The 27370-nt window shown below is 51.1% G+C and overlaps 1 protein-coding gene across 3 annotated transcripts in view; it reads right to left on the reverse strand.

Annotated features, from left to right (window-relative positions):
- The window catches only part of SNX29 (sorting nexin 29), a 493450-nt gene that overhangs the window by 78032 nt on the left and 388048 nt on the right, over positions 1–27370 (reverse strand). For all 3 annotated transcript variants that reach the window (XM_045460338.1, XM_045460340.1, XM_045460339.1), the window contains one exon: positions 3624–3764. In XM_045460338.1, coding sequence (XP_045316294.1) covers positions 3624–3764 — 141 coding nt within the window. The remainder of the gene's footprint in view (positions 1–3623; positions 3765–27370) is intronic.

Below are 27370 nucleotides of genomic sequence, written 5' to 3' on the forward strand. Positions count from 1 at the left end.
CTGTCCAGGCCCACGGATCCCAGATTGAATCACTTAATGGGTCCAAGACTTAACAGCAGCAACCTACTTGTAACGCAATCCACACAAAGAAGTCAAGCCTGAGTACCTTAATGGTACAAGAGGCAAGGGAGACCTTCTTGAAGTGACCTAGTCAAGGGAAAGCTTCTGAGGTGGCTGACTTCTCTGGACCAATTTAGAAAGAAAACTCACCCTCAGGGTATCAAGGCAGGTATCTTGAGCCTGTAGGTCCTGGTGAGGCGAGTGCAGGCTTTGTCTCTTAACAGGATTCATCAGTAGCTTTTGTCGGATGTTGAAGTCCTGCCTGCTAACTCAATCTACTCCTGACAATCAGATAAACCCTCAGATCTGTCCTGGAGAGCAGCCAAAGTGTACTTCAGGGAAGTGGGTAAGTCTTAGTGAGCCAAATGTGCAGGGAGAGAGAGAATCAGAAGCCAACCAGTCAACTCTAAAGCAAAGGGACACACAGACTGGACAAGAGGCAGAGGCCCTGTGACTGCAGGCAAGCTGTCAGGTCCACCCCTGAACATGGGAAGCAGGACCAAAAATGTAGTGAAGAACCAGGCCAGGCCCACCAGCATGGTATCTTTAATTCCCAAATTCCTTTATTTGCAAATAGGGTCGCACTAGGGTCGGGGGTGGAGGGTGGACAGAGCCCTACTCACACAGATTTCACGGGGCAAAAGCCCACAGCTGCTGAGTCAGTCCCAGGATTGACAAGAATGGGACAGCGTGAAGCTAGGCTGGGGACGTCGCACTCAGAGGGGAAAGTCACTGCATCCCTGTCCCTGGGAGGGTGGTGTTGGTAAGTTTCTTAGGTCTGAAGTAAGTTTTGCATAACTATTAGGCTTGCCTGGAGATCCAGAGTGGGAGGGGTCACTTTGCTCTGCAGAGAAAGCCTGTGGCACCCAAAGATGCCTAATCCCGGAACCTGAGAGTATAAAATACTCAGTTTATTCAGCAAAAGGGACTTTGCAGATGTGATTAAGTTAAGGATCCTGAGACTGATTATGGTGGCTTATCTGGGTGGACCCAGTGTCATCTCGAAGGTCCTGTAAGAGGGAGAGGAGTCAGAAAAGGTACTATGTGAGGTACTACACAGAGATACTATATGACAGAAAATGAGGTCAGCATTGCAAGGTTGCTGGCTTTGAAGACACAGGAGGCCTTGAGCTGAGGAATGCGGACAGGCTCCAGAAGCTAAAAAAGGAAAGGACTCTTCTCTGGAGCCTCCAGAAACAACCAGCCCCACTGACTCCTTGATTTTAGCCCCAGGAGATGGATTCTGGACCTAACCTCCAGAAGTGTAAGAAAATACAGCTGTGTTTTTTAGACCCCTAAACAGGGGCCACGTTCGTACGGCAGCCACGGGAGGCAAAAATAATGCAACACATCTCGCCACCTGAACGTCTCTGGTTCAGCCTTGTCCTAATTTCCCTTAGTGAGACACAGACAGGCCGAGCTCCCCGAGGGTCACGGAGTGGCTGCTATAGCAGAAGGCTTCCTGCAAATGACACTATCTTATCATGATAATAAGCTGCTTACACAGAATTCTGTTTTATGACATTCTCAGGCATTCTGGATGGGTCCCAAGATTTGTATGAGCCTGCAAGTCATTAGATTAAACCAGTATATAATTTTTCCCCCTTTTCATAAGAATTATTGTCCTCCTTGCTCTGCATAAGTGTAGAATTTCTAAGCCTTCTGTTTTTATGGGCTCAACTTCACTTATCTTCAGGAAAATAATGGAATGGCACATTTATTCTAGGCCTCAGATAAACTTGCTTTATAACTGTTTAAATTAAGATCTAACAGACCCTGACATGATAGGATTTCTAATCTAAAAGCAAAGAAATCCATGAACACGTAAACATCATAGACAGTAACAGTATTCCCAGCAGAATGCCCAAGTGTTCATAGTGGTTATCAAAACTTTTGCTCCGGTTTTCTGGGAGACAAAGGTCCAAGGAAAACTCTAGCAAGGTGGCCCTTCAAGAGAGAAACTAGGAAATTCATCACACACAGGATCTGCCACACGACTCTGTCAGTGCGACAGCATCGTGGTTCTTACGCTTCCTGAGGCATCACCACCACACAGCTCTAAACCCAGATTTCTGGGCCCCAGCCCAGAGCTGGTATTTCAGTAGGTCTGGGGTGGGGCCTGGGAATTGGTGTTTCTTTTTTTTTTTTTTAATGTTTATTTATTTTTGAGAGCAAGTGAGCAAACCAAGGGCAGACAAGGGGAGGAGAGGGGAGGGGAGGGAGGAAGGGAAAGAAGGAGAGGGAGAGGGAGAGAGAGAGAGAGGGGGGAGGGGGAGAGAGAGAGAGAGAGAGAGAGAGAGAGAGAGAGAGAGAGAGGAGGAAGAATCCCAAGGAGGCTCTGTGCGGTTAGTGCAGAGCCCAAAGCGGGGCTTGACCCTACAAACCTCGAGATCCTGAGCCAAAATCAAGAGTTGGACTCTTAACCAAATGAGCCAGGCACCGGAAGGAATCGGTATTTCTAACGAGTTGCCGGGTGATGCTGATGGTCAGGGGCCACTCTCTGAGAACCACGGTAGGAGAGGGGTGCCTCGTGCAAGGCCCAGTTTCTCACCTGTCCTCATGAGGGTCATGATCTTACCTCCTCTGGCTCAACTGTCCCTGCCCAGCTCGTCACTATCCTGCGATTGCACAAGTGTCCCCGTCCCCTATCAGACCCGAAGCCAGGCGTTCTCCAGCGCGGCTGCGTACTGCAGCCCTCCATGCCCCTGCCTCACTTCACCGGGAGTGAGGGACTAAGGTCTTAGGAGCTTTTAAAGGTACTCATGGGATTCCGAGCGTGGCCCAGACGGAGGAGTGCCGCTCTAAGCAAACGTGAAGGACGACAAAAGCGGGCGACGCGAGGCCCCCCGACAAGGCCCAGGCCCGTCTTCCCCGCCGTGACATGTGATGATGCTCGGGAGACACTTCTGCACCAACGAGCACTCATCGGCTGGCAGGCCGTGGAGGGCTAGCACCTCCTTTCTCCAGGGTGCCTGGATGAACCCCCAGAAACACATGACGTCATTAAATCACTAACCTTCACAAGGAAAACAACCCTATACCGACACAAGTATTTGGGAAGTAACCCCACCCACATTCATGAGTCCAAATAACTAACCTGACAACTACGGATAAAAGCCAGAAAACATCTTTTTGGTCAAGAACAGGCATCAGAAAACAGACCCATCAGCTAAATCGAGCTGCCACCTTATGAATCAAGTTTCATTGGCACTCGGCCACACCCATCCCGGTCAGAACAGTCTGTGGCTGCTTTCACACTCCAGTGGCACAGCTGAGTATTTTCAGCTAAGGGAGTATGGTCTGCAAAGCCAAAAACAATTCCTCTCTGGCCCTTTAGCGGAACATGCTTGCTGACTCCTGTCCTAGAGAAGTAAGAGGGTGTGCACAAACAAAACATGACGCGCTGCGGAATTAAAGGTGTTTTCTCTGTCTCTGTTTCTTCTTCTATGTGCCAACCTCCGAGACCTGGGTCTAGAGGGGCACGTGCGTGCAGATCAGGCACCGGGGTGATCACCAGGGTGACCAGGCACCGGGGTGTCCCCGGTTCCCCGTGGCGACAGTACCTTGTTTCCAATGGCCTTCTTGGGTGGGAAACTGTAGCCCCTCACTTGAGGGTACTTGTTCTGTAACTTGTGGTGCAAACCCCTGAACTCTGTGTACCGCCGATACACGTTCCACTCATCGTCTTTTATCCGGATGTACACCTGCGGAGAAAGGCACACAGAAGGAAAATGTCAACCTCTCTTAAAGATCTCGTTACGAAGGGGTGGGGTTTCGGGGATGCTCCACCCATGAAAGCCAGCTCTGCGAGAAGCAGGGGCCGCGGCCGTCCCTCAGGCCACTGGACGCCCAGAGCCTGGCAGAGGAGGGCCTCAGTGGTACCACATCAACAACGGGGTCCACAAAAGAACAAAGCAGGCAGGTGACGGGAACAACACGCCGTGTACCAGTTCCCAGTATCAGCAGAGGTGAACAGTCCAGCTGATCTCTGAGATGGTCACATGCATGCTGTGGTGGTGACTGCTGCTGAGAATCCAACTCCCCCCAGGCGACACATGTCATCATCCATGAGGTGGAACTGACAAACAGCACCTCCTCCCAAGGAGCATTCGGACACACAGGCAGGGCAGCTATGCCTGGGATGGCGTACACCCCCACAAAGAGGAGGGGGAAGCCAATCTGGGGCGGGAGGGAGGGAGGGGTCAGAGGTGACATCAACCCAACTGGACGGAAGGTCACGTCCAGAGGGGACAGGCACACCGGGAACGTAAAATTTCTTTATTTTCAATCAAGATGGGACTCTCAAGAGAACATTCTGGGGGGTACACAATGTAAGGGCTGTTTCTTCAGCTTTTGATAGACCATAACACCTTCTAGGGACACACACTAACCACATCTCGAGGGAAAACTGAAGCGGGAGAGGGAACGATGCATTTAAAAATATTACACAAGAACAGCCCAGAGAGCAAAGTTCCCAATGATAAACGGCTACTGTGACCGGTCATCAGCGAACGTCAATACGCATCTCAAAAACCTCTCATGTAACGATAAACACAGGTATCCCTCATGTGAGCGACAGATTCCACCTCTACGTGGAAACCACCCAGTATTCCCAAATCAGACACAATACATCGGAACTTTGGTTAAGACAACCATCGAGGCATCTTGTAATCCTCTTGTGAACAAGATGGATGAACGATTTAAACCAAAGAACTTCAACTAATGGACCCAAGTTTCCAGCGCAATCAGATAGAGAAATGGAGGCCTATCAAATTCATTAGAAGCCCCCAAGCTAAGAGAGGCAGTAAATACACTGGGTAGCAAACAAGGTGGTCTCAACTGGCCTGAGGGATGAGTCTAATCCAATGTGCTGAAATTCAAAAAGACCAATGTCAGGTTGTACACTAAAACTCCAAAAACCATCACCATAAGTAAAAGGGAAATAGGGCACAGGAGTGGCCTGTGGGACAAAGACTTACAGGTTTCGGTAAATTTGAGCTAAGTAAATAATGTGGGAGGGCCACCAAAAAACCTATGTAATCTTCAGGCCTCGTTAAAAAAGCTGTACGCTAACTTCTGGGATAAGCGACTTGAGAGTCTTGCTCTGTTCTAAATCGACCACAGCAACTTAGTTAGGTTTTGGCTGCCACCTATTAAAAGATGAACTATGTTCAGAAAGGCCCAGGTCACTTGCTACAAGGGCTGTCCGTGGGCCGGGAGCATCGGCATCACGTGGGAGATGTCGGGAATGGAGCGTCTCGGCCTCCACCCCAGATGCACTGCTCGGAACTAGAACCCAGGCGGATCACACCACACACTGACTCTGAGAAGCATGGGCCCCAGGAGAGGATCTGCAGCCAAATTATAAGAAGACAGGCAGTGGAGGGCGACAACCCAAGCCTCAGGGTGGAGGGGGCAGAGATCTCAAAATTCCTGGAAAGGCTGTACGGAGAAAGAGGAAACCCAGGATGACGCGCTCTGGATGCTCACAACTGTGAGCAGGTACCACCTGGAGGAAGACAGATTCCAGAGGGACGAAAAGCTGCCGAGAGGAAAGGCTTCTTGGGACTGAAAGTCCCCGCAGTGGTATGATGGTTACCCTGATTAGCCAGGTGTTTGATTTGTAGAAGTAAAGTATACATGAGACCCAAAAGTATCTCAAGGGCCTGGCTAGTTGGGGGAGAAAAGGGACTTCAGGCTCTCCCAGTCTCTGTAAGCTGAGACATGATGAATCCGCAAATAAACCCAGCAGAGCTCAGGGGAATTTCACACAGCACATTTAGGGCATTTGCTGGGTCCCCTCAGGTCCCAGCAAGTGCTAGTTGCCCACCCAGCATCCATTTCCCCTCACTATTTGGGGGGATAGCAATGTGTTCAGGGAGACTTACCTACATTTTTCTGTCTGCCTCGCAGGTAAGAGTAGCTAATGAGATGTAAGCAAAAATCACTGGGGCTTCTAAGAAAGTCCTTAAGAGAGGTCTGCCTCAGCCTACGGTGCCTTTTTACCTTTCTCCCTCTCTTTTTCTTTCTTTCCTACAGATGTGATGACTGGAGCTCCAGGAGTCATTTTACGATCACGAGATCGTCTTGATTATGGTAGAAGACAGAAGGGACTGTGGGGTCTCTGATGACACTATGGAGCCACGACGCCAATTACTAGACTACGTACTCGATTTTTTTTTTAACAAAAGAGAAATATTCACCTTGAATTTACTCAAGCTTAATGTTTTACAGGTCCTTGTCCTGGTGGCTGAATGCAGTTCCAATCTGCCACATCTCAAATGGACTGTATCTGCTTGCAGTATATTGTTACACAAATGCAGGTATCCCCTAGAGAGCGTCAAGTTCAGCTACTTGCCCATCATCATGCACAAGGTTAATTATCTAGAGCAGGAGAGGCAAACTATGGCCCATGAGCCAAATCCAGCCACATCCATTTGTTTACCTATTGTTTATGGCTGCTTTTGAAATACAATGGCAGAACGGAGTGGTTCCAACAAAGACCATATGGCCTGCAAAGCTGAAAATACTTATTTACAAAAACACTTTACAAAAAACACTTTGTCCTCCCTCTGATCTAGATACTCAGCACTCATTGTTGTTATTTTTCCACTGACATAGCCAAGATCTGGTGTGGAAAGGGGCAGGGCTTTCCAAATATTACCAGCCCCTGGGTGGGATGTATTACCCATCTGGGACCCAGGAATCTGTAGTGTTCCAAAGCTTCCCTAGTGATTTTGATGTGTAGACGGTCCGAACGCTTGTGTCCCCCCAGAATTCATATGTTGAGATGCTAACCCCTGATGTGATGGTGTCAGGAGGTGGGGGCCTTTTCGAGGTGATTAGGTCATGAGGGTAGAACCCTCAAAAACAGGATCAGTGCCCTAAAAACAGAGATCCCCCAAGAGCTCCCTCACCCCTCCTGCCATGGGAGAAGATGCTATCTATGACCCAGAGAGTGGGTTCTCACCAGACACCAAACCTACTTAATGCCTTGACCTTGGACTCCCCAGCATCCAGACCATGAGGAATAAAGGTTGTCTAAGGCCCTCAGTCTACAGCAGACTGAATGGACTAAGAAGCGGGCAATTTGGGGAACCCCTGAGGTCAAGCACAGACTTAGGTATCAGGCAAAGCATGTCTCCTCTCTATGGGTCTCCCCATCTATAAAATGGAATTTACCGACAGCACCTCCTCCCAGGAGTGTGGGGAATACTTGGACACACAAGCAGTGCAGCTATGCCCGGGATCGCGTCGACCCCCACACAGAGGAGGTGGAAACCAATCTGGGGCAAGAAGGAGAGGCCAGAGTTGACATCAGCTCAGCTGGATGGATGGTCACGTCCAGATGGGATAGGCACCACGGGGGCATAAAATTTATTTGCATCAGAATGGGACTCTCAAGAGGACATTCTGGGGGTACACAATGTAAGGGCTGTTTCTTCAGCTTTTTAGGGGCCTTAACACCGTCCAGAAACACAGCAACTACACTGGAAGGGAAAACAGTAGGAGCGAGATTAACGCATTTTAAAAATTTTTTTTTTTTCAACGTTTATTTATTTTTGGGACAGAGAGAGACAGAGCATGAACAGGGGAGGGGCAGAGAGAGAGGGAGACACAGAATCGGAAACAGGCTCCAGGCTCTGAGCCATCAGCCCAGAGCCCGACGCGGGGCTCGAACTCACGGACCGCGAGATCGTGACCTGGCTGAAGTCGGACGCTTAACCGACTGCGCCACCCAGGCGCCCCTAAAAAATTACATGAGCTAAGAAGAGCCTAGAGTAAAATCTCCAGTGACAAACAGCTAGTATCATTTGCAAGCAGGCAACATCAACGCACATCTTGAAAACCTCTAACGTAATGATAAAAACAGGCATCTGTAGCATGAAGGACAAAGCGTGACTCTATGTTTTTCGGAACACGTTCAAGAGCCAACTGCTTCATACCATGGAAATGTCGAGTCCCTCCCGTTTCTCCGATGGCCCCTTCTTGGCCTTCCATATGGATGCCTCCTCTACTGCCCATGCCACAGGTGGAGATTTTCGCTCACCACCCTCTCTCCCCTACACGAGCACCCAACTCTCTGGTTTGCACATTTCACGTTTAGGTCAAATCTGCGTCTCTCGTTTGGACTTCTGCTATCAATTCCAGGCCCAGACGTGGTCAAACTCATCATGTCTACATCTGATCCCCCAAACTGCACTGGAGATCCGCCCCTCCCTCTTCCTGGGATCTTGCTCTCTCAGTGAATGGACCGCTCGGCTGCCGGAGTTAGAAACCTGGGCATCACCTTTAACCACTTCTGTTCTTTCACCCACATGTTCAAGTACTGAACAACAAGGCCTGCTGACCCACCCTGGAGTTGTCCCTTCCTCTGCCTGGGCCACTGTGAGAGGCCGCTAGATGGTCTTCTGGCCACGCATTTTCCCCTATGTGATTCGTTTTCATCTCGCTGTTCACACTCCTTCCGCGACTGTCCATGAGGGATGTCTGCGAGCCAAAGACTGGTCCAGAGCAGGTACGACGGGCGGCCTCTCTGGGCTTGCACGGCTCCTGCTTAACCACACTGTCCTCCTTCATGCTCCACCACAGGCTGTGGCAAAGCAGGATGGTGCCAGGTTGCCTGCATTCTTTAAAACGTTAAAAAAATGTTCGGATTAAAGGAAATGCCCTGACCTTCCAACCTTCCCTTGGTTGTATCTCCTGCCAGGGTGACAGGAGGCATTCAACAAAAAACCCATGAATGTCTCTGTGCCCTGCTTCCTCCCTGAGCCATGAAGATGGTAACATTACCACCCTTGCTGGGTCTTAGGAGATTTAAATATGTTCACACACGTAATAGGCTTAGAACAGAACCTGATACACAGAAGGTGCCAGGTGAGTGTTCGATAAACAAACAAAAATGTAAACTTATTGGTGAGGTCGCCACCAGGAATGACAGAGATCTGGATTTTGGAAGTCTCTGACCTTGCAATCAGCTTTAACATGAATACCCCCCTCGTGGTCTGACTGACGGAGACTGGGCCGCAGTGAGACATCAGCTAATCTGCGCCTGGCCCAGAAACTACGGCGGCCTCCCAGAAGTTCCGTACCTCCTCCCCCCACCCGAAAATGGTTCCTTTCTGGGTCTCGGTTTACTCATCTGAGAAGCGGGTACCATCATCATAATAAAAAGATGCCTAAAAGCAAGCATAAGAGCGCCTGGCGTCCACAAATGTTAACTACAGCTGCTGTCATTGTCGTCGTCGTCACCATCAAAAGCATGACATTCTGCAAACTTTAAGAAGCACTGCTGTTGAAGTCAACACCTGTCTTGGCTTTATGCTCTCTACTGTAAGGTTTTTGCTCAGCAAATAACTGCATAGATTACCACTAAGTCTTAGACCTGGGGCTTAGAACAAAGTATTCTGTGGGTCACTGAAAATTTTAAATAGAAACACAAATCAGAGTGCTCCTGCCCTAAAGAGCTCCACAAATACACAATGCAAAACCTATTTCCTGGGAGTACAAGTGAGACCAGATGTGGCCCCTCCTGGCCATCGTGTGCGCTCCTGGAGCATCCCTGCTTCTTCTGGGCCCTGTTTCCCGGTGCGCAAAGTGCGGGGATGGGACCAGATGGTCCCTTTACTTTACAGTCCTCAAGCTCCTACCCTCTGAGTCCTCGGGTGATTTACAAACTCCATGTACTTCAACGGGCCTCTCCCCAGCCACATCCCACAACCACCTCACGCTGGGGACCAAGGGCTTCCGAGAACCAGGCAGGGGGCCTGACCTGAGCTTGACTTAGGACGATCTCATACTCAAGGGAAAGGCCAAAGCACAACTATCCTTGGAGCCTCTTTCTTCAAAGCTCAGTTGTCTGAGACTCACCCCACGAAGCGCAGAGTGTGCTGCCTGGGAACACTGGGCACCAAGAACAGACAATCACCAGAGAACCACCTGCGGAGGGGGTTCTAGATGCTTCTGTCAACACTGGTGACTGTCCTCACCTCTGCCTCTGCCAGCATTAGGCAAAGGTGAAAAATGGCCAGTGGGTACTTTCGGCATCACCTTTATTATCTGGAGGCTACCGGGTAGCAAGGGGAGAGGAGACAATCACCCGTTCTCAGTTTCTGCTGTCGTCTGGACGCTGGTCAAATCCTAACCTCCTCGGGTGGCAGGCAAAGTTAGGAAGCTCCAGGAGAACGTGAGCGAGAGTGGAGCTGCCCACTGCCAGACGCAAGAGAGTAAACTATTTTTCGGAGCTCCAAGAAAACATAATTATCTTCAACACTCCCGCTTGGCTGGCCGTTTACGAAGCACCTGCTGTGTGGCAGGCACGATGCCGGGCACTCCCTCCGCCTCACCTGCCGTCCTCATCTCAATCTGCAAGGCAGAAGGTGCGACCGTGCCGCCTTCTACAGATAGGGTCACGGACTCTGAGGCGGATGTCACTTGCCCTGGGAGATGGGGAGATACAGGATCTGGACTGGGTCTGCCTGACGCTAAGGCCTGGCATCTTCTATTGTAGCACGTTGCTGCGGTACTCAAGGCCCCTGAAGATCCAAGAACCCCAAGCCAGTAGTGCTGGCAGCTGGGAAGAGCAGCTGGCAACGAAGGTCCCTGCTCGATACCTCTGGGGCCCAAATGCCCCTTTTGAGGGCAGATCACACGTCTTCAACAGCAATGCTCTTAGCATCCACAACTGGGAAACTTTCTCTGTAAATTAAGTTGTCCTTGAATTACACTTAACCAAACTGTGCATTTATTTCACTGAAGAATTAAAAGCGCTCATGTCCAAAATCATTGGGATTTTAATTTTTATTTTAAGGGCTCCCCGCTCCGAATTAAGTTTGATAAGTCTCAATTCCTTCTGCTTGAGCTGTAAAGATAATTCCTTGGAGGAACAACAAGAATTGACCTCTTCCAGCAAAAGCAAGTTCCCTTTTAAAACAGGCAATAAAAAGCTACTTCAAGTCCAATCTCCTCCACTCAGCAGAAGCCAATAAAAGAGGAGGGTAATATCTGTGATCAGGAATCAGGGCAAATGGTCTCTTCTGTTTTAAGAGGAAGTTTGAATCTTGAGGTTTCTCTTCCAGTGGGAAGAATGACCCTAGCGATGCCTGTAATAATGGGGGGTAAGGAGAGGTGGGGCGGGGGGAACCGCAGTCCCTCAGTGAATTGAATCCAAAAAAACGCCTGTGGACACAGGGCCTCCTGAAACACTTTTTCTTTAGATTAGCAACATGTGATGGAGCAGTGCTCTCTGCCCGCTCTGTGCCCCTCTCAGCAGTCAGTGCCACTCGGCTTCTCTGCTGGGCACCCCGCCCTCTGGTTTCTTCACCTAGTTTTGAACTTCGTCTAAATGGACTCATACAGAGTGTACTCCTTTGTGTCTGGTTCCTTTCGCTCCACACTGTGTTGGGGGGACACCTCCCTGCTATGGTGCACGGCACCCTTGTGTTCTCATTCGTTGCCATCGAGGACGTTCTGCTGTAGGAACACACCCCGGTTTGTTGACCTGCTCTGCTGGAACGAGCATTCCAGTCCATCCCAGGGAGGCTGTTGTAGGTGAGGCGGCTACGGGCATTCACGCGCCTGGCTTCTACACTCATGTCTCGTGGGATCATAGGTCTCAATGTGAAAGGTAAAATCGTAAAACTATGGGGAGAGGACATACGAGAGTATCTTTAGGACCTTCAGGGTAGGAGAGGTTTCTTACACAGAGCCCCCACAAAGGCATGAAGAACCTTCTGGGTACTGGAAATGCCCTGTATCTCCGTGCAGTAGTTACACAGATATGTAGAGAAGTTAAGATTAACTGAACGATACACTTACGGTGTATCAGGTGTGCACCTGATTTTATAGTAAACCTGAATTTAAAACCAAAGCTTCCCCCCCTCCTCAAAAGCCAGGTCTTCAGTATTCTCAGGAGATTGAGTTTTTACCCTAATTTGTGTTCTCAGCAGGTTGTGAAGAGACTGTAGGAGGCGGGTGTCCACGAGGACCTGCCATGCAACCAGATGTCAGAGTCGGGAGATGGGGTCCCGGGACCAGATCCAGGCCTAAGGCAGATGTGGGTTTGAATTCCAGCCCCACCTCTTGCTAGCCAGGTGACCCTGGGTAAGTTAACTCACCTCTTCAAGCCTCGATTATACATGGAGAGTCATATACACACACACATACACGCACACATACGTATACAGACGTGTATACATATACGTATATACACACACGTATGTAAAATGTATACATATTTATTACAGTATATAAAAAGGAGGACTAGGGAAGAGGGAGAATGAAGATTTAAAAACTTTTCAGGGGACTGAAGTTCCAGGTCTACTTTAAGGGTCTGCCAAGCAGAGGCCCTGGTGGGTCTTAGCCACACCTGAGGCCTCCTCTGCTAGAGGCAGAATGACAAGCAAAGGGCATGGGCTGGGCAAGGAGAGGGGCCTGGGTTCAAAATCCAGCTGTTCCCTTTGCTAGCTGTGACCATGAAGGTGATACTCCAACTCAAGACTCAGCTTCTCCATCTGTAAAATGGGGACAATAGCAATTGTGTTGGGGGTTTGTGAGATGCTGTGCCCGGCCTGTGCCTGGCAGGCAGTAAGCAGTGGCAGCTGTTAATACTCTAACACCGTCACCTCCGTCGTCATTTGCCTTTGTGTACATGAACTTCCCTATTACAGAATTAGGGGTAATTATAGGATGTGCAATCACAAAATTACAGCAGGTAATTACCATGCCTAATTAATTGTCAAATGCTAGGCAGGCGAGGAAACATAAACATAACGCACAGTCTGTGGGTTGGGCAGTTAAGCCTTCCCTGTGCTTCCAAAAATCTGTCAACAGAAACAGGAGAGTTCAGTGCGTGACCTTCTTGGGTGGGTTTTCGAGTATTGAAACAAAACCTGGGATGTGTTCTTGGGGCCTCTGACTCAGAATGAGCTCAGCATACCTCTCTGCTGGCTGCAGGCTGGCCTGGCAGTTATATAGCCCCTGCCACACCAGCACCAAAGATTCTGGACGAGAGTGCTATTTTAGGAGGAGGACCTCACAGGAGATACTTGATGGTTACAGCAAGGGTCAGACCCCACAGAGAAACTGCTGATGGGAAGGCAGCAAGATCTCGGACATGAACGCTCACTGACACTGACACACGGCTGGTTTTGCAAACAAAACGCCAGGTGGCCTGGCTTTCTTCGCAGCCTAAGTCAAATGCATGCCTCTCCATTTCAAACTACAGGCCACTTTTCAGTTATCCAAACTCCCCCACCAGGGCACCAAACACTTCTTTATGCATGTCGTGATACTCCATGGCATTCACGGTGAGAACTCCTCGGACTTCTACGAAATGATGTGACATTTAGTGGCCCCTGTCATGTGACAGGTATCTTCCCTACAATTTTCACCACAGCCCTCCAATTTTATATGCCCTCAAACGGAGACTCGGAACAACCCAGAAACATGCCCAATGTGACCCAGGGAGGGAGGAGCAGAACAGGTGCTTAAACTGAGGTTACACCCAAGAGCGATGCCGTCTGTAACTGAAAGGAAAGAAAAGTTATGAACTCCCAGTTCCGATGCCCTTTCTGCACATGGCTGAACGCAAAGACAGTCCGATGACATCAGGATGACAAAGACTCTTTTAAAAATGCCTTTAGGTTCCTAATTCATCTTGCTTCCTTAATATCCAACGAATGATTTGTGTTTTGGTTGGTGGCCTGTGTTAATGTGTCCTAACAAAACTTCCCGTTTAATGAAATGGCTTCATGTGTTATTAACTCTAAGTGTCCTCGTTGCTAAAACAAAATGCCTGAATTACCGTATGACCACACTGATGGAGCGATATTACAGCAGCCCAATGCCAAGAATAGGATGAATAACTTAGCTGGAGAAACATGACTTTTCAGTTCACTGGGTTATGGAAATGCGGCAGGCTAGCAAAGCAGGAAATGCATTATTTACTAAGAATTGCCAGCACAACCCCGGCACATCTTTTAAAGGAGGAGAGAGAATGGACGCTTCCGAAGGAGAATGGACGCAGCCTAGTCTCGGCTCTACCTGGAACAGTGACCCCACGATCACGGGCACTGGCTGACCTGTGGACGGCTTCTTTCGCGGAGAGGATCGTGGTGCACCGGGGATGCCAACTGCACTCGGGCCCAGGCTCTGCCATCTTGGACACTGGACAGTGGTCTCAGTACTTCCGCCAAAGACCAGCCTTCCCACTGGACTGCACCCAAGTGGCTTCTGCGCTGAGGAGAACTGGACCCAGGGTTCAGGGCATTCGCTCTTCCTTTGAGACCCTGTCTCCCCAAGACCAAGGGATGCTAATGAAAAAGGTGGGGACTCTGGATCCCTTGACTCTTGAGTTCATGACCCACCCCTCACACCTCGGCTCAAAATTAAAACCTGGCACTAGATACAATCATGGGCAAGACCACTTCCACTGATGGCCAGATGCAGAGGGGCTCTCACAGGGGACTGGTGGGCCCAGGCTCCACTCCCTGCCACGCGTGCTAAGTGAATGCCCTTCCAGTCCCCTCAGAGCCCACCGAGGACCCTCTGTCAGAGACAAGGGAGAAGCTGCCAGTACTGTGGATTCCTAGCCCGCTGGCCCTGGGCTCCAGGCAGAGCCCTGCCCCGGGGTGCGGGGAGAAGCCGGCCCTTTCAAGAAAGTCAGACACCAGAGGCGAGGCAGGAAGACAGACTTGAGAGACTCCTGAACACCGGCCTGGACTTGAGGAGAGCGACGTCTAGCCGCAGGAACTCAGAGATCTCCCCATGCTGTATTTCTTGGCACGATCCCTACACTGTTGGCACAGTTTTAATCAAAGTTCTGGCCTGGTCTTGCTTCTTGGCCTGGAAGGAGCATAAGGAACAGCCACAGAGGCCATATTTGGGTTGGAACAGCAGAGACGAGATAGCATGGTAATCCCTCCCCCGCCCCAAGCCGGAGGGGCAGCGATCACGCGTGGGCAGCTGGGCCCAGGGGCCTGGCCGCCTCACGATGGTCACCTTCAGCATGGCCGCAAGATCGGGGGCCACAGAGAAAATCACAAGGAGCGAGTCCCTAAGGGTGCGGGAGACGGTCCCCGGAGAACTCAGAAATAGCTGGAGCCATTTTGATGGGAGCTAATTTCCGGCAATCAAGCTGCTGGGGGCTCCAATGATCACATTTAGGGAATTTTAAAAGGAAATATGACTTCATCCAGTGGTCACATGTTGCCATCTGAATATTTGAGTCATGCATATTATATCCCCTTGGCCATGTGCTAAGAGACATTCTCTTGTTGAAAGCCGGTTACTCCGCAGCACAGAAATTACAAAATGGCATTTCAGACTCACTGAGAAAGCAGAAAAGTCTTCTGGCTTTTTCTTCCCAGACACTAATACTAGCTGAGTCTTCCTGGGGTAGGGGAAAGGGGGGAGCAGAAACTGGGTATCTGTTTATTCTGAAATAATTCAGGGCCTACTTATGATGTACTGAAATGGAACATTCCAATCACATGTACCAATATGTGCCATTATCTTGCTGAAAATAAGGCCAGAAGGATTCAAATCAAAACATTTACAGTGGTTATTTCATAATGTTGATGGGTTTTTATTATCTTTATGGCTTCTTCAATGTTTTCTGAGTTCCTCAGAAATTCATTCCTCTACTGAATATCAACTTTGGTAATAGAAAGCTTAAGTGACATTTTTCAAGTAAGTGGGACTTCTGGTTGACCCTAAAGAGACAGCTGACCCTCGTTCTTTTCTCTAAATAAATTGGGTAAATTTTCAAACAGAGAGACCTTCTGAAATGCACGGCCTGGTCCCAAACCCAGAGGACTATCTCTGCCATTTAGGAGGAAAGAGGAGGAGCCTCCCGTCTCCGAGGGAGCTGGGCCACGGAGCCAGGCCAGGAACGCTCAGTACAGCCTGGGGAGTGGCCGCCCGCCCGGGGCCAGGAGACCAGGCTGAGCAGCCTGTGCAAAGCCACAGCCGGGGCCCCAAGGTCTGCCCTACTCACCCCCGTACGTGCCTGAATGCAGTACAGGGCAACTGGAAGTAAAACCCTCTTGGGAGATCTGAGGCCCCAAACTCGTCTGTGGCCCCCGAACAGCTAGCTGTGATATTGCTGTGATACATAGGAAGTTGCTTTCCCCTCTGTGGGCTCACCACTAAAGCCTGTGAGAAAGCTGCCGGCACGGGAAAGAAGTTCCTAAAATAGAGTAGGTCTCTGTGCCTCGCTGAGGGGAAGGGCCAGGGTGAGAACGTGCTCTCGGACAGAATGCATGCCTGTACCGAAGTGGGCACCCAACCTGCCTCTAACTCCCGGTAATAAAAGCAGCAAACCCCCCTCGGATGCGGGCCTTCCCCACGGAGCAGGGCAGGCAGAGCACAGGCAGCTTGGGACCATCTCCTTCGGGTCACCCCGTGCTTACTGAGCACCTACTACCTGCCAGGACCCTCGCTGGCTGCAGGCACAGAGACAGAAGTGGACCGACAGCTGGAGTGATGATGCTGAGCACAGTCTGGGGACAAGGAATGCCTCGAGTCAAATACTGACTTCACTTTATCTATTTAGCGATGTGACCTTACCCAATTTAGGAAGCCTCTCCACATGCCCTGATTTCTTAATGCAAAATGAGGACGATTTTAGCACCCACCTTCTAGGATTGTGTCTGAGATCAATCACTCTGCTTGGCATGTAAACATTTCACAAAAGTTAGCTATTATTGGCAAAAGCTAGCGGCCTGCTCTCAAGAAGGTCACACGTTTGTGAGGCAGACGAACAGACAAAAACTACGGTCTAGTAGAATAGGTGTCATGACAGAGGGAAGCACAGGAGGCCAGGAGACAAGGAGAAGTGGCAGATGATTTGGTGTGGAAGGCATCAAGGAGGGCCTACAGGAGGTGGTGGTATCTAAGCAAACTCTTGAAGGAAGAGGAAAAGCTGGCTGGAAGGAAGGGGGAATGGGAGGGGCTGTCCAGGCCAAAGCTACATACAGAAGGAGTTTTCTACTGTGCTGGAGTACACGATGACCTTCCCACATCGAATATTCTTGAGAATAGAAAATTAGTAAGAATGAAACCGTTATAAAGGAACGTGGCATCTGAACAAGCAGTGGGCTCAACTCTGGAGGCAGCAGAGAAATAGCTACTACCCCCACTCCCCAAAGATGGTTTCAGGGCTTCTGAAGCGTTTCAGCCATGCGAGGACTATTCAACTGCACTGGCCTCTGAGATGTGGGCCGTGTGATCAAGGGTCAGGCAGGCAAGCAGCTCTTGTATAAACGAATGGGGAAGGGAGGTCAAAATTCAGCAAGGAAAACACGGTCCCTTTCTAACGTGATTAAGAATGACCCTGTTTCTCTTACTGCTGCTAATTATCCTTTAAGGAACGGAGAACTTCCCTCACACATACCCATGCCGGGCTCTGCTGGGTCTCGTCGTGATTCTGCTCTGGGCACCTCAATCTCCACCAGGACTAGGAGCCAGGAGCCTCTCTCCTGCAGAGAAACCCCCAGGAGCTGGTCTAACAGTGTCCCTGGCCCTTGTCTTCTGAGTCATGGACTCTAGATCGCCAGGAAGAGAAACCAATTCACGATGCCTTCGAGGAAATGCAGACGTACTGGAAGGACACGAGGGCATCTCCGGGAGCCAAGGGCTGGAGATGCCCCTGGGCCCTCTGAGGGGCTGGACCGGGAGCCCCAACGCCGGGCAAAACAGGGGCAGGGAGCTGCACATCCCACACGCTGCTGCTCTCTGTGCACCCACTCAGTTCTCTCTCCACACAGCTTGCTTTCACTACTTCTGAGCTCATGATCCAAACATGACACCTCTCAAACCCAGCACCACATACGTTCAGACCAACCCAGTCAAGGCTGCCCAATCTCGGAGGTCCTGGAGAGAACGTCCACAGTGAACAGGGCTGTTTCTCTCTGCCTGACATCAGCTACTCTGCTCTCCTCCAGGGACCCGCTCTCCACCCAATCTCAGTCTCTGGGCTTCCTATGAATCCCAGGCCAACTCTGACCCTACAGGTAGGCATGATATCAAGGCTTGGCCAGTTAAAGTCCTGCGTGCACTACAGTACAGGCATTTTGCCTAAGCAAGGCCAATCTGCAGCCTGGGTGACTGGGGAAGAAATGACAGTCTTTCATTATTCTTGCCCTGTGAGGTTATAAGCTCAGTACTGCTGATGACCACAAGAAGGGGAATCTACCACAGAATAAAGCCAACGCAGAGGAAAGCAGAACTGCGGGCTAGGGGACAGAGGGGGACAGCGCCTGGATCAAGCCACACCTGAACGCTTCTGCTACAGAAGCCCCTAAACTAACTGTTCTCTTTAAGCCAGTTTAAGATAAAGTTTTTGCCACCTACACTCAAAAGAACTCAGACCAAAAGAGAATGTGATAAGGCCAGTGTCCAGATAGGTTTTCCCCTAGTTGGGTGTCCACCATGAGCCAATGAGTGTGGGGAGTGTCTCAGTGTGTCTGCGGAAGGGAGGGGCAATTCTCAGAGAAGCAGATAGTAAAGCATTCTAAAGGACACCTACTCCTTTTTCCTCCAAGTATTCCCCTTTCTACATTGAATGGGTCCTTTAACTCATTTGCGTAACAATGCAAAGCTTTTTCAAGTACCCCTCCCTCCCCGGGAGCCTGGCTACCAAGGCTGGGACTACCTTATAGCCAACAGCAGGAGTACAAATACTTCCCTCCTCACTCAATACACAGGAAGAGCGGGGACTCTCTAACAACCACCACAGTCTGCAGATAATGACTCTCTAACTAGATTCTCTAATTAGAACTGATCCTTGGGGCGCCCGCGTGGGTCAGTTGGTTGAGCGCTGATTCAGCTGATTTAGTTCTTGATTTAGGCTCAGGTCACGTTCTCGGGGTTCCTGGGTTTGAGCGCCGAGTCGGGTTCTATGCTCACAGCGCAGAACCTGCTGGGGATTCTGTGTCTCCCTTGCTTTCTGCCCCTCCCCTACTCAGGCACGCTCGCACTCTCTCAAATGAATAAACCAAACAAATACAAAGAAAAAAAAAGAACTGAGCCTTAATCAAACAGCTACAGATTCTCAGGCAGGTGCTGAAGCAAAAGAGTACGTTTCAGCCTCCTGGTCTTGGCACCCGGAGGACCATTCCCCATGAAATGCAGTTCAATTATGCCACAAGGACGGCTGAGGAAAATGCCACAAGATGTCAACTTAGCTCCACGCAGGCTCCCGGAAGGGGCATGGCGGGCACACCCCCTGCACCCATGGGGAGAGCCCAAGGTGAGGGCGCCACGGCTCTGCCCGGAGCGTCCCACAGGAACACAGATGCACGCTCCTTTTTACACAGCTGCAAGCCTGTGCTTATGGGCTTTAATCTTCTTCTCTGAAAAGCATCCAATTTAAGAATTTTTGCAGTAATCATTTCAGAGTAATGAAAAACAAACAGAACAATAGAACATTTCCGACGTGACGGGAGAACTCGGTGCACCTCTCTCTGATGCACGCTCAAGGAGACGTAGTGGGCATTAGCAAGAACCTCTTTTGTCTCCACACACGAACAAATTGGGCCGGCCTGGAGACCACAAACGTCGTAACACGGTTAATTCGCTCCACATACTCATGTCTCCCTCATCATGACATCCAGAAGGGAGCGTTTGTTCCTTTAAAAAGAAGATGCAGGGGCACCTGGGTGGCGCAGTCGGTTAAGCGTCCGACTTCAGCCAGGTCACGATCTCGCGGTCCGTGAGTTCGAGCCCCGCATCAGGCTCTGGGCTGATGGCTCAGAGCCTGGAGCCTGTTTCCGATTCTGTGTCTCCCTCTCTCTCTGTCCCTCCCCCGTTCATGCTCTGTCTCTCTCTGTCCCCAAAATAAATAAACGTTGAAAAAAAAAAAAAAAAAAAAAGAAGATGCAGGGGTGCCTGGGTGGCTCAGTCGGTTAAGCTTCCGACTTCGGCTCAGGTCATGATCTCATGGTCCGTGAGTTCGAGCCCCGCGTCGGGCTGTGTGCTGACAGCTCAGAGCCTGGAGCCTGTTTCAGATTCTGTGTCTCCCTCTCTCTGACCCTCCCCCGTTCATGCTCTGTCTCTCTCTGTCTCAAAAATAAATAAACGTTAAAAAAAAAAATTAAAAATAAATAAATAAGTAAATAAAAAGAAGATGCTGATGTTTAAGATGGGGCCGGGATGAACGTTTCTTCGCATTTATTCACGTCTCGGGCTTGCAACACTGGGTGAGCCCTTCCTGACGGCCCAGAGTGAGGAGGGCCCTCTCCAGGGAACACAAGTTACAGCCCAGGGCTCATCCGGCCGGGGAACTCAGGCCAAACAGCTTCCTAACCTTTCTGAACCTTGGTTTTAGCATCTGTACGCTGGGGACACGCTAGCATCGACCTCACAGGATGGTGTCCCAGCCCCGTGACACAGTGCGGGACACATCTATAGTGTTATTAGTAATCCAATGAGGGACTGAATTCTTGTTGGATGTGAGGAAGACACGGGCAGGACTGGACTCTCCGTGAAGGCACTGGAGCTGGGGAGGGAAGAAAAGGGGAGGCGGGCCTTGTCTGAGATCTACACTTACTGCCCAGAGGAGGTGGCCTGGGGGCCAAGGATTTGTCACAGTGAACTCCAGCAACTTGAGTCAAACACTCCTCTGGCCCGGAGATACACAAAGCATCGTCTGGCGGCCTTCATCGCCTAGATGGTGAAAGCCCACCGCCTGCCAGGAGCTCATGTGCAAGGGGAGCCCCCGAGCAGCTGTCGTATCCTGCCATGGGTCCCTGCAGGCCACCATTTGGAATCTTTCCACGCTTCCTGGGGACAGACTCCCCGAGAACACTCACAAGGCCTATGGATTCTCTTCTGAAAAGACACTTACACTCACACCCCCACTAGGTGCACACACTTCTACAAATCATCTCAGAGCATTTCAGAAGAGTCCCGGGGCCCGGCTGGCCACCACCACGAAGTCACAACTAGGCCACGTCTGACAACTAGAGTTCCTGCTCAAACTCGCACAGCTGGAATGCAGCAGAGCAGAGATCCTACCTCTCTCTGTCCGGCCTTCAGAACCTGAGCTCTTGAGCCGCTGTGCTACGCTGACTTTCCTTTGGCCTCCACTATGTTGACTGTGAAAGGGGCAGAGAGGTGATGTCACCACAGGATCCTGGGTGAGAAGGACGAGGGGTGACGACCAACACTAACAATGTGAGCGCTGTGTATCCACAACCATGTGAGGTGCTGGAGAAGCAGCCGGAGAGGAATACACAGGAGAACCGAGCCTACAACTAGCATTTGCTGAGCATGGACCCTGGCTCTCGTGCGAGTAAGCACCTCACCGTGTGCCCTGTTTAATCCTCACGAAAACTCCAAAAGGCAGCACTGCTGTTAGCCCTCTTTCACACACAAACGGAGGCCCAGAGAGCCAGATCCGAGGGCAAAAGCCCAGATGGCTAGTAACTACGCTCAACCCACAGACCTTCAAACATCCCTCCCCACTCCCACTCTCTGCCTGGACCAGACACTTTGTGTAGATATGACTGATTTAAGAGACGAAGACAGAACAGCTATGGCAAGAACACGGGGGTGGGGGTGGGGTAGGAGGGGAATTAGGCCCCCCCACCCTGCCCCTCTTTACCCAGGGGGGGTCTGAGGCATTAGAACAGCTATGGCAAGAGCATGGGGAGAGTTAGGTCCCCCCACCCGGCCCCTCTTTACCCAGGGTTGGGGGGGGGGCGGTCTGAGGCACGTCTATGCAGCACTAGGCCACCACAAACCCAGCGGAAGCCCCCTGGTTCTAAGATCAAGTCCACACCCCTGGACAAAGCACGTGAGGTCCCTCCCCCATCTCCCTGCTGCCTGTCTCGGCAGCCCCATCCCCATTCATACTCCAAACTGCAGCCTGGGCCACCGCCACGCTGAGCTGTCACCAGAGACCCCTGAATTGTCCCTCCCCCACATGGGTGCTCCACTCCAAGTGGCCTTTTCTATGCCAGGACCTCTGCCTGCAATGCCTTTCCCGCTATGGTCTGCCTGGCAAAGCCCACACATCTCCCACGACTCAGGTCACACAACTCTGCTCCCTTCTCCTCAGGTGGCTGTCCCACTAGACTCTATAAAAGGTTTTATCATCTCCTTGCCCCCAATTCATCTACCACGGTATTCTGTTTCTTCCTGGCATGTGGAATCATTAACAAACATTATGCATATTTATTTATTGACTGCTGTCTCCTCTCAACTAGCATATAAATTCCTAAGTCTTACTCACTACACCCCAGGACCTAGTACCCACACCCAGTTCCCAGTGCCTGGAAAATAGCTGCCCAATAAACACGGTTCAGGGACTGAAGGGACAAATGAATGTCACCCGAACATTTACCTGTATTTGTACCTGTACAGGTCTTTGTAGCTTTACCACGGATACATTTTTTTGAGGTCAAGAATCCATGATTTAGATGCTCCTAAGAATTCTCAGGGCCTCAAGGTACTCAAAGGCCTCAAGGGCACAGGAGTGCAGGGATAGGTGGATGTTTGGAGGCAGGGATGAACACAAGGAAAAGGAGACAAGAACAAAGAAGGCAGGCAGGCACATTGCTCATCCTCTGCATCCAGCCACCCACCTACACGTAAAAATGCCCATCCTCATTGGTGACCGTCTGACAGTGAGCCAGGGATGGAAGTCTTTGATAGGAAGGACCAAAGTCTACGTATGCAGACTGTGTGATGCCCCATCCGGTCCATGGTACAAATACAGACTTTGTAAAGAAGATACACGACGCTAATAGCAGTGAAAAGTGCCAAGTCCAAAGGGACAGCATGTAAGACAGAGAGAGAAATAGGTGTCTGGATCCAAAATCCAGGGAGGAAAGAGAAGGAAGACTGGCTGATGGGGGAAAGAGGACTTTCAGCTGCCATGGTATGGAGAGCCAGAGCGGCAGCAGGCAGCCACTGCCACCTAGAGGTCAGTTATAGACACAGCGGATGCCGACCAATCTTCCATTGTTTGCCCGGCCTGTGGCTGACCAAGAAAGGACAAGGTTCTCAATTAAAATGCCTTTGACAGGGGCAGACCCGGGACCAAGAAGGCCCAGCCCACAAGGTCAAGAGCTGTGGGAGTTTTAGAAAAGCCCAGAAATATACTAAGGTCTGATTGGTCACCCATGTAAAATATAAGACTTGGGGCTCTGGTATAGAAGGTGGGTGGGTGGGGGTCTCAGAGATGGCTAGCAGGCTCACATCTTCTAGGAGGGAGAAGGAATCCTCACCAGCATGGATCAAGTCAGCTCTCTCCCGTCCTGCCCCTGCTCCATGCCACACCCAGAAGAGAGGTTCCAAATGATGCATTTAAGTCCTTCCGTCGCTCTCCATGGTGCTCAAGAGGGAGTCTGAATTCCTGCACATGCCTTCAAGGGTGCAGCAGGATATTCCCTTGCTCACCTCTCTTCCAGCGTTCTTCTTCACTTTCCTTGGTAAACCCAGCAATGAGCCACAGGGCCCAGCAGCACCTGGTACACGTGGGAACTCATGAAGAGCTGTCAAATTAATTAAACTCCAGATCCCTAAACGTTCTGCGCCTAACATCTCTAGGGTGCTGGGCATACAATTCTCTCAACCTCTTTTGAAGAAATCTTTGTAGCTGTTAGGAATTGCATTTGGTTCCAAAATAGCAGAGGGCTATCATTTGGGGTTTATTTTCTCAAGTTCATAGGGAGGCAGGCCAGGATTGGTACGGCCGGTCCACCAAGTCCCTGAGATCGAGTGCCTTCTATCCTGCTCTGCCACCTGTAATGGTCTTCTCACGGGCCGAGACGGCTGCTGGAGCTCCAACTATCGTGTCTGAGTTTCAAGCAGCAGGAAAGAAAAAGAAGAGAAGGGCGAGATGCGTACCACCCAGATGAGGCTCCTCTCTTTGAGCCAATCTCCTGAGCAAGACCCACCACGTGTGTCTGTATCTAGTTGGCCAGGTTTCAGTCACCTGGTCAGCTGCAGCTGCAAGGGAGGCAGGGAAACTTAGGATCTTCCACTTGGGCACATTGCCCAGGGTTCTGTGACCAAGAGTAAGTAAGAAATGGGTGTTCCGGACAAGCCAACAGCAGTCTCTGCCACGTTCCTATAACCACCTGCTACCACATCTTAAGGGAATCCTGGAAGATGAAAAGGATTCTAAGGCAGCATCCCTGCCCTGCCCAGGCCACATTCTGAGAAAAATGCAGTGGAGAAGATGAATGACAAGATCAGGTGGGAAGAAAACGGACCACGAGTCCCGCTGCAGTCTAGGAAGGGGAAGTTCTATGCACACAGGAAGGCAGTTGACAATTACTGGGCACTTAGTGTAGACTGGAGGGCTATGCTGGGCACTTTAACTCTCCAGTGTTCATAACAAGCAGGCAAAGTAGTTAAGTATTCCCCACATTTCGCAGGAGAGGAAACAAACTTGGAGGGGTCATGTGATGTGCCCGGGGCCACAGGGTCAGGAAGGGTCTAGAATAAAGTTGGCAGGTCTGCCCAGTCTAGAGTCGCCCGCCTACTCTAACCCATTAGTGCGGCTGCCTGGGGCAGGGAGTGGCGTGTGGAGGAGGATCAGCTCCCTGAATGAGGTCCTGATTGATTAGCGATGTCTGCCACAGACACAGTGGTGGGGTGGGGAGTGCCGTGTGTGGAGCACCCCGATCTGGGAGACTGCTGGTGGCGGCTTTGCCTGTGGAAACACCGCATTTGAACGCTGCTATCTGTCTGCAGAGGGCGGGAGGGGAGGCACAGGCTGCCATGCTGCGAGGCAGCCCCAGCTCTTGCTGCTAGGAATCCTTTCAGCATCTAGGGCCCCTGTGCCTTCAGAAAGTGGGTGCTTAGCAACTTGCCAAAATGAAGGCCACCTGCAAGGCCTAAATTATGCCTCTTATTAGCAAGTAGCCTCAAAAGTAACAAAAGCAGCGACAGCTACAGTCAGAACAAGATGTTATTTTATTTTGCAACCCAAGCTTACGAGGACAGAGCCGTGATCTTAGACCGGAGCAGAGGTGACAGTTCCCATCCTGGAGTGCCAGGCCTGCCAACACACTTGCCGCCCAGCCCCTCCCCCACGGGCCCATGTGATGGACACACAGAGGGGTCCAGGAGTCACGCACGAAAGCCGCCCGCCTCTCTACCCCAGTGCCTACGGCTGGTGCCCCTCCTGTGACATCGTTTGAGCTCTCTTCCTCCACCAAGTGGCCTGTGACCCCCTCCCCCACGCCGGGTCAGGTGAGTCTGCTCTGAGCTCTGGCACTTTCATTCTGACCATCCAGGGGACGACCGTCTTTGCTCTCTGCCTGTCTAAATTTAGACAGCGCAGTCGCTGACACTCAGCACCCACCACTGGATAGATGCCCTCTCCTGAAATACGTGCAGCCGGGCATTACACTAAGTATTTCCTGGGTGTGTGTGTGAGAGAGAGCTTCTCAGCCTCAGCCTTACTGACATCTGGGCCAGATGACTCTGTGCAGTGGGAGTCGCCCCGTGCGCTCTAGGATAGGCAGCCTCTCCAACCTCCACCTACTGGAGGCCGGCAGCAGCCCCCAGGTTCGGACGCCCAAAGGTGCCCCCAGGCATTGCCAAACGCTGCCTCGGGAACAAGATGGTTCCTGGTGGAGAATCGCTGAAGGACATCATCTCAGAGAAGTCCCGCGACGTGCCCGAGTCATACAACTAGTACCTGTGCCAAGCACCTCTACAGCTGTTCTCGTGTCTCTTTTAAGCTTCACGATAATTTGACAGAGCGAGTACAGCTACCCCTGGCCTACAGATGACTAAACTGAGGTTCAGAGGGGCTCACCAGCTTGCCCACACAGCTGGAAACTGCCCTTTTGCAGAACTGGAGCCGAAAGGCCCGTGGGGCTCAAGCTGCTGGGACGCGGTCAGATAGATTATCCCGTTTTAGGACAGGGAGGGTGGGAGGCGCTCAGCAAAGCAGTTTGGGTTGGAAACCAGCTGTTTGTTGAAGCGAGGCCATCACTGCATGAGGGCCTTTTGTTTGCCTCCGAGGGCCCAAAAGCTGCTGCAGCGGATAGCTCTTTGTTGGTAAATAAACAGAGAGGGTCACGGGTCACCCCGCACACCGGGCCACCACCGGATCGTTAAATGACGGCTTATAGGAGGCGGCTACCGCTCGGCGATTAGTTACTAATACTTCTAACCCGAGGGCGCCTTTCTGCCCCCCACCACGAATGCTGCCGTCAAAGGAAATGAAGTCTCAACCCGCCGGAGCCGGCAGGGAAGCTCATTTTCTGTCACCGTGCCTCTCCATATTCTCACAGAGCCCTGAAATTGTGTTTATGAACCTAATGTGTACTTTAGAGCAATGCGCTGAGTAGTAATGAGAACATAAATCTCAAGAGTTTGGGGGCCAGTGGGCAGAGCATTGTGGACTAAATAAAAATAACAGTAAGCCCCTCAGGAGATCTCCGATTCAAGGAGAGAGCGGCCGCTGTTTTGGCAATGCGTGGACTCTCTCCCTTGCTTGCAGAAGGTAAGCCTTTGGTCTAAATTCATGATCAAAAGCCTTGCCTCCCAGGGCTAGGTCCCCAGTGTGACTGCTCAGTGCAGATCAAACTCTGTCTTCTGGCCGGCAGATGAGCACATCGAGTGTGGCCAATTTTACCTCCTCCTGTGTTTCGGGTTTACTCCCTCTTCTCCACTCCTGAGCTCAGTCCCTTCATCAACTCCTGCCAGGACTCTCAAAAACGGCCTGCAATTGACCCCACCTCTCCACTGCCACAGTGATCGGCCTCAGTCACCAGTCCCACGTGTCACTCCCCTCTGAAACACTCCGCGGGGCCCTCATCATGTGCTGCGTAACGCCCAACCCGCTCGGCACAGCAGACGAGGCCCCCCCTTGCCAGCTTGTACCGGACGTGTGTTGCTTTGGGCCACCTGGTTCAGCCGGTTCCCTCTGGTCACCGGGGCCTGCCAGCTCTTCCGGAAGCTGCCATCCTCTCCTCTCACACTGCATGCTCCGGGTGGTGTCTGTGACCCAGGCATAAGCCCATCGGCTCATGCCTTCATTCCCCTGGCCACGGCAATTGGTTCAAGAATGGACATGTGACCACCTATGATGTGGTGAGGCTTTGGCTGCAATTAATGGGAAAGAGATTCTCTTTCCTCGCTGACTTGAAGGGGAGTGTATTTAGAGCTCCTACTGGCCACTTGTGCTGACGAGAAGAACCCCGCAGAGAATGCCCGCAGAGAACATAGGACATGCTGAGAACAGGCCCACTTGTCTGTGCCCCTGGTCAACCTGGAAGCCAGCCCTACACCAAGGCTGTTTGCTTGCAGGGCTTAACACATTCCCTTTTGGCTGAAGCCA

This window comes from Leopardus geoffroyi, chromosome E3, assembly GCF_018350155.1.
Source record: "Leopardus geoffroyi isolate Oge1 chromosome E3, O.geoffroyi_Oge1_pat1.0, whole genome shotgun sequence".
NCBI classification, from domain to species: domain Eukaryota; kingdom Metazoa; phylum Chordata; class Mammalia; order Carnivora; family Felidae; genus Leopardus; species Leopardus geoffroyi.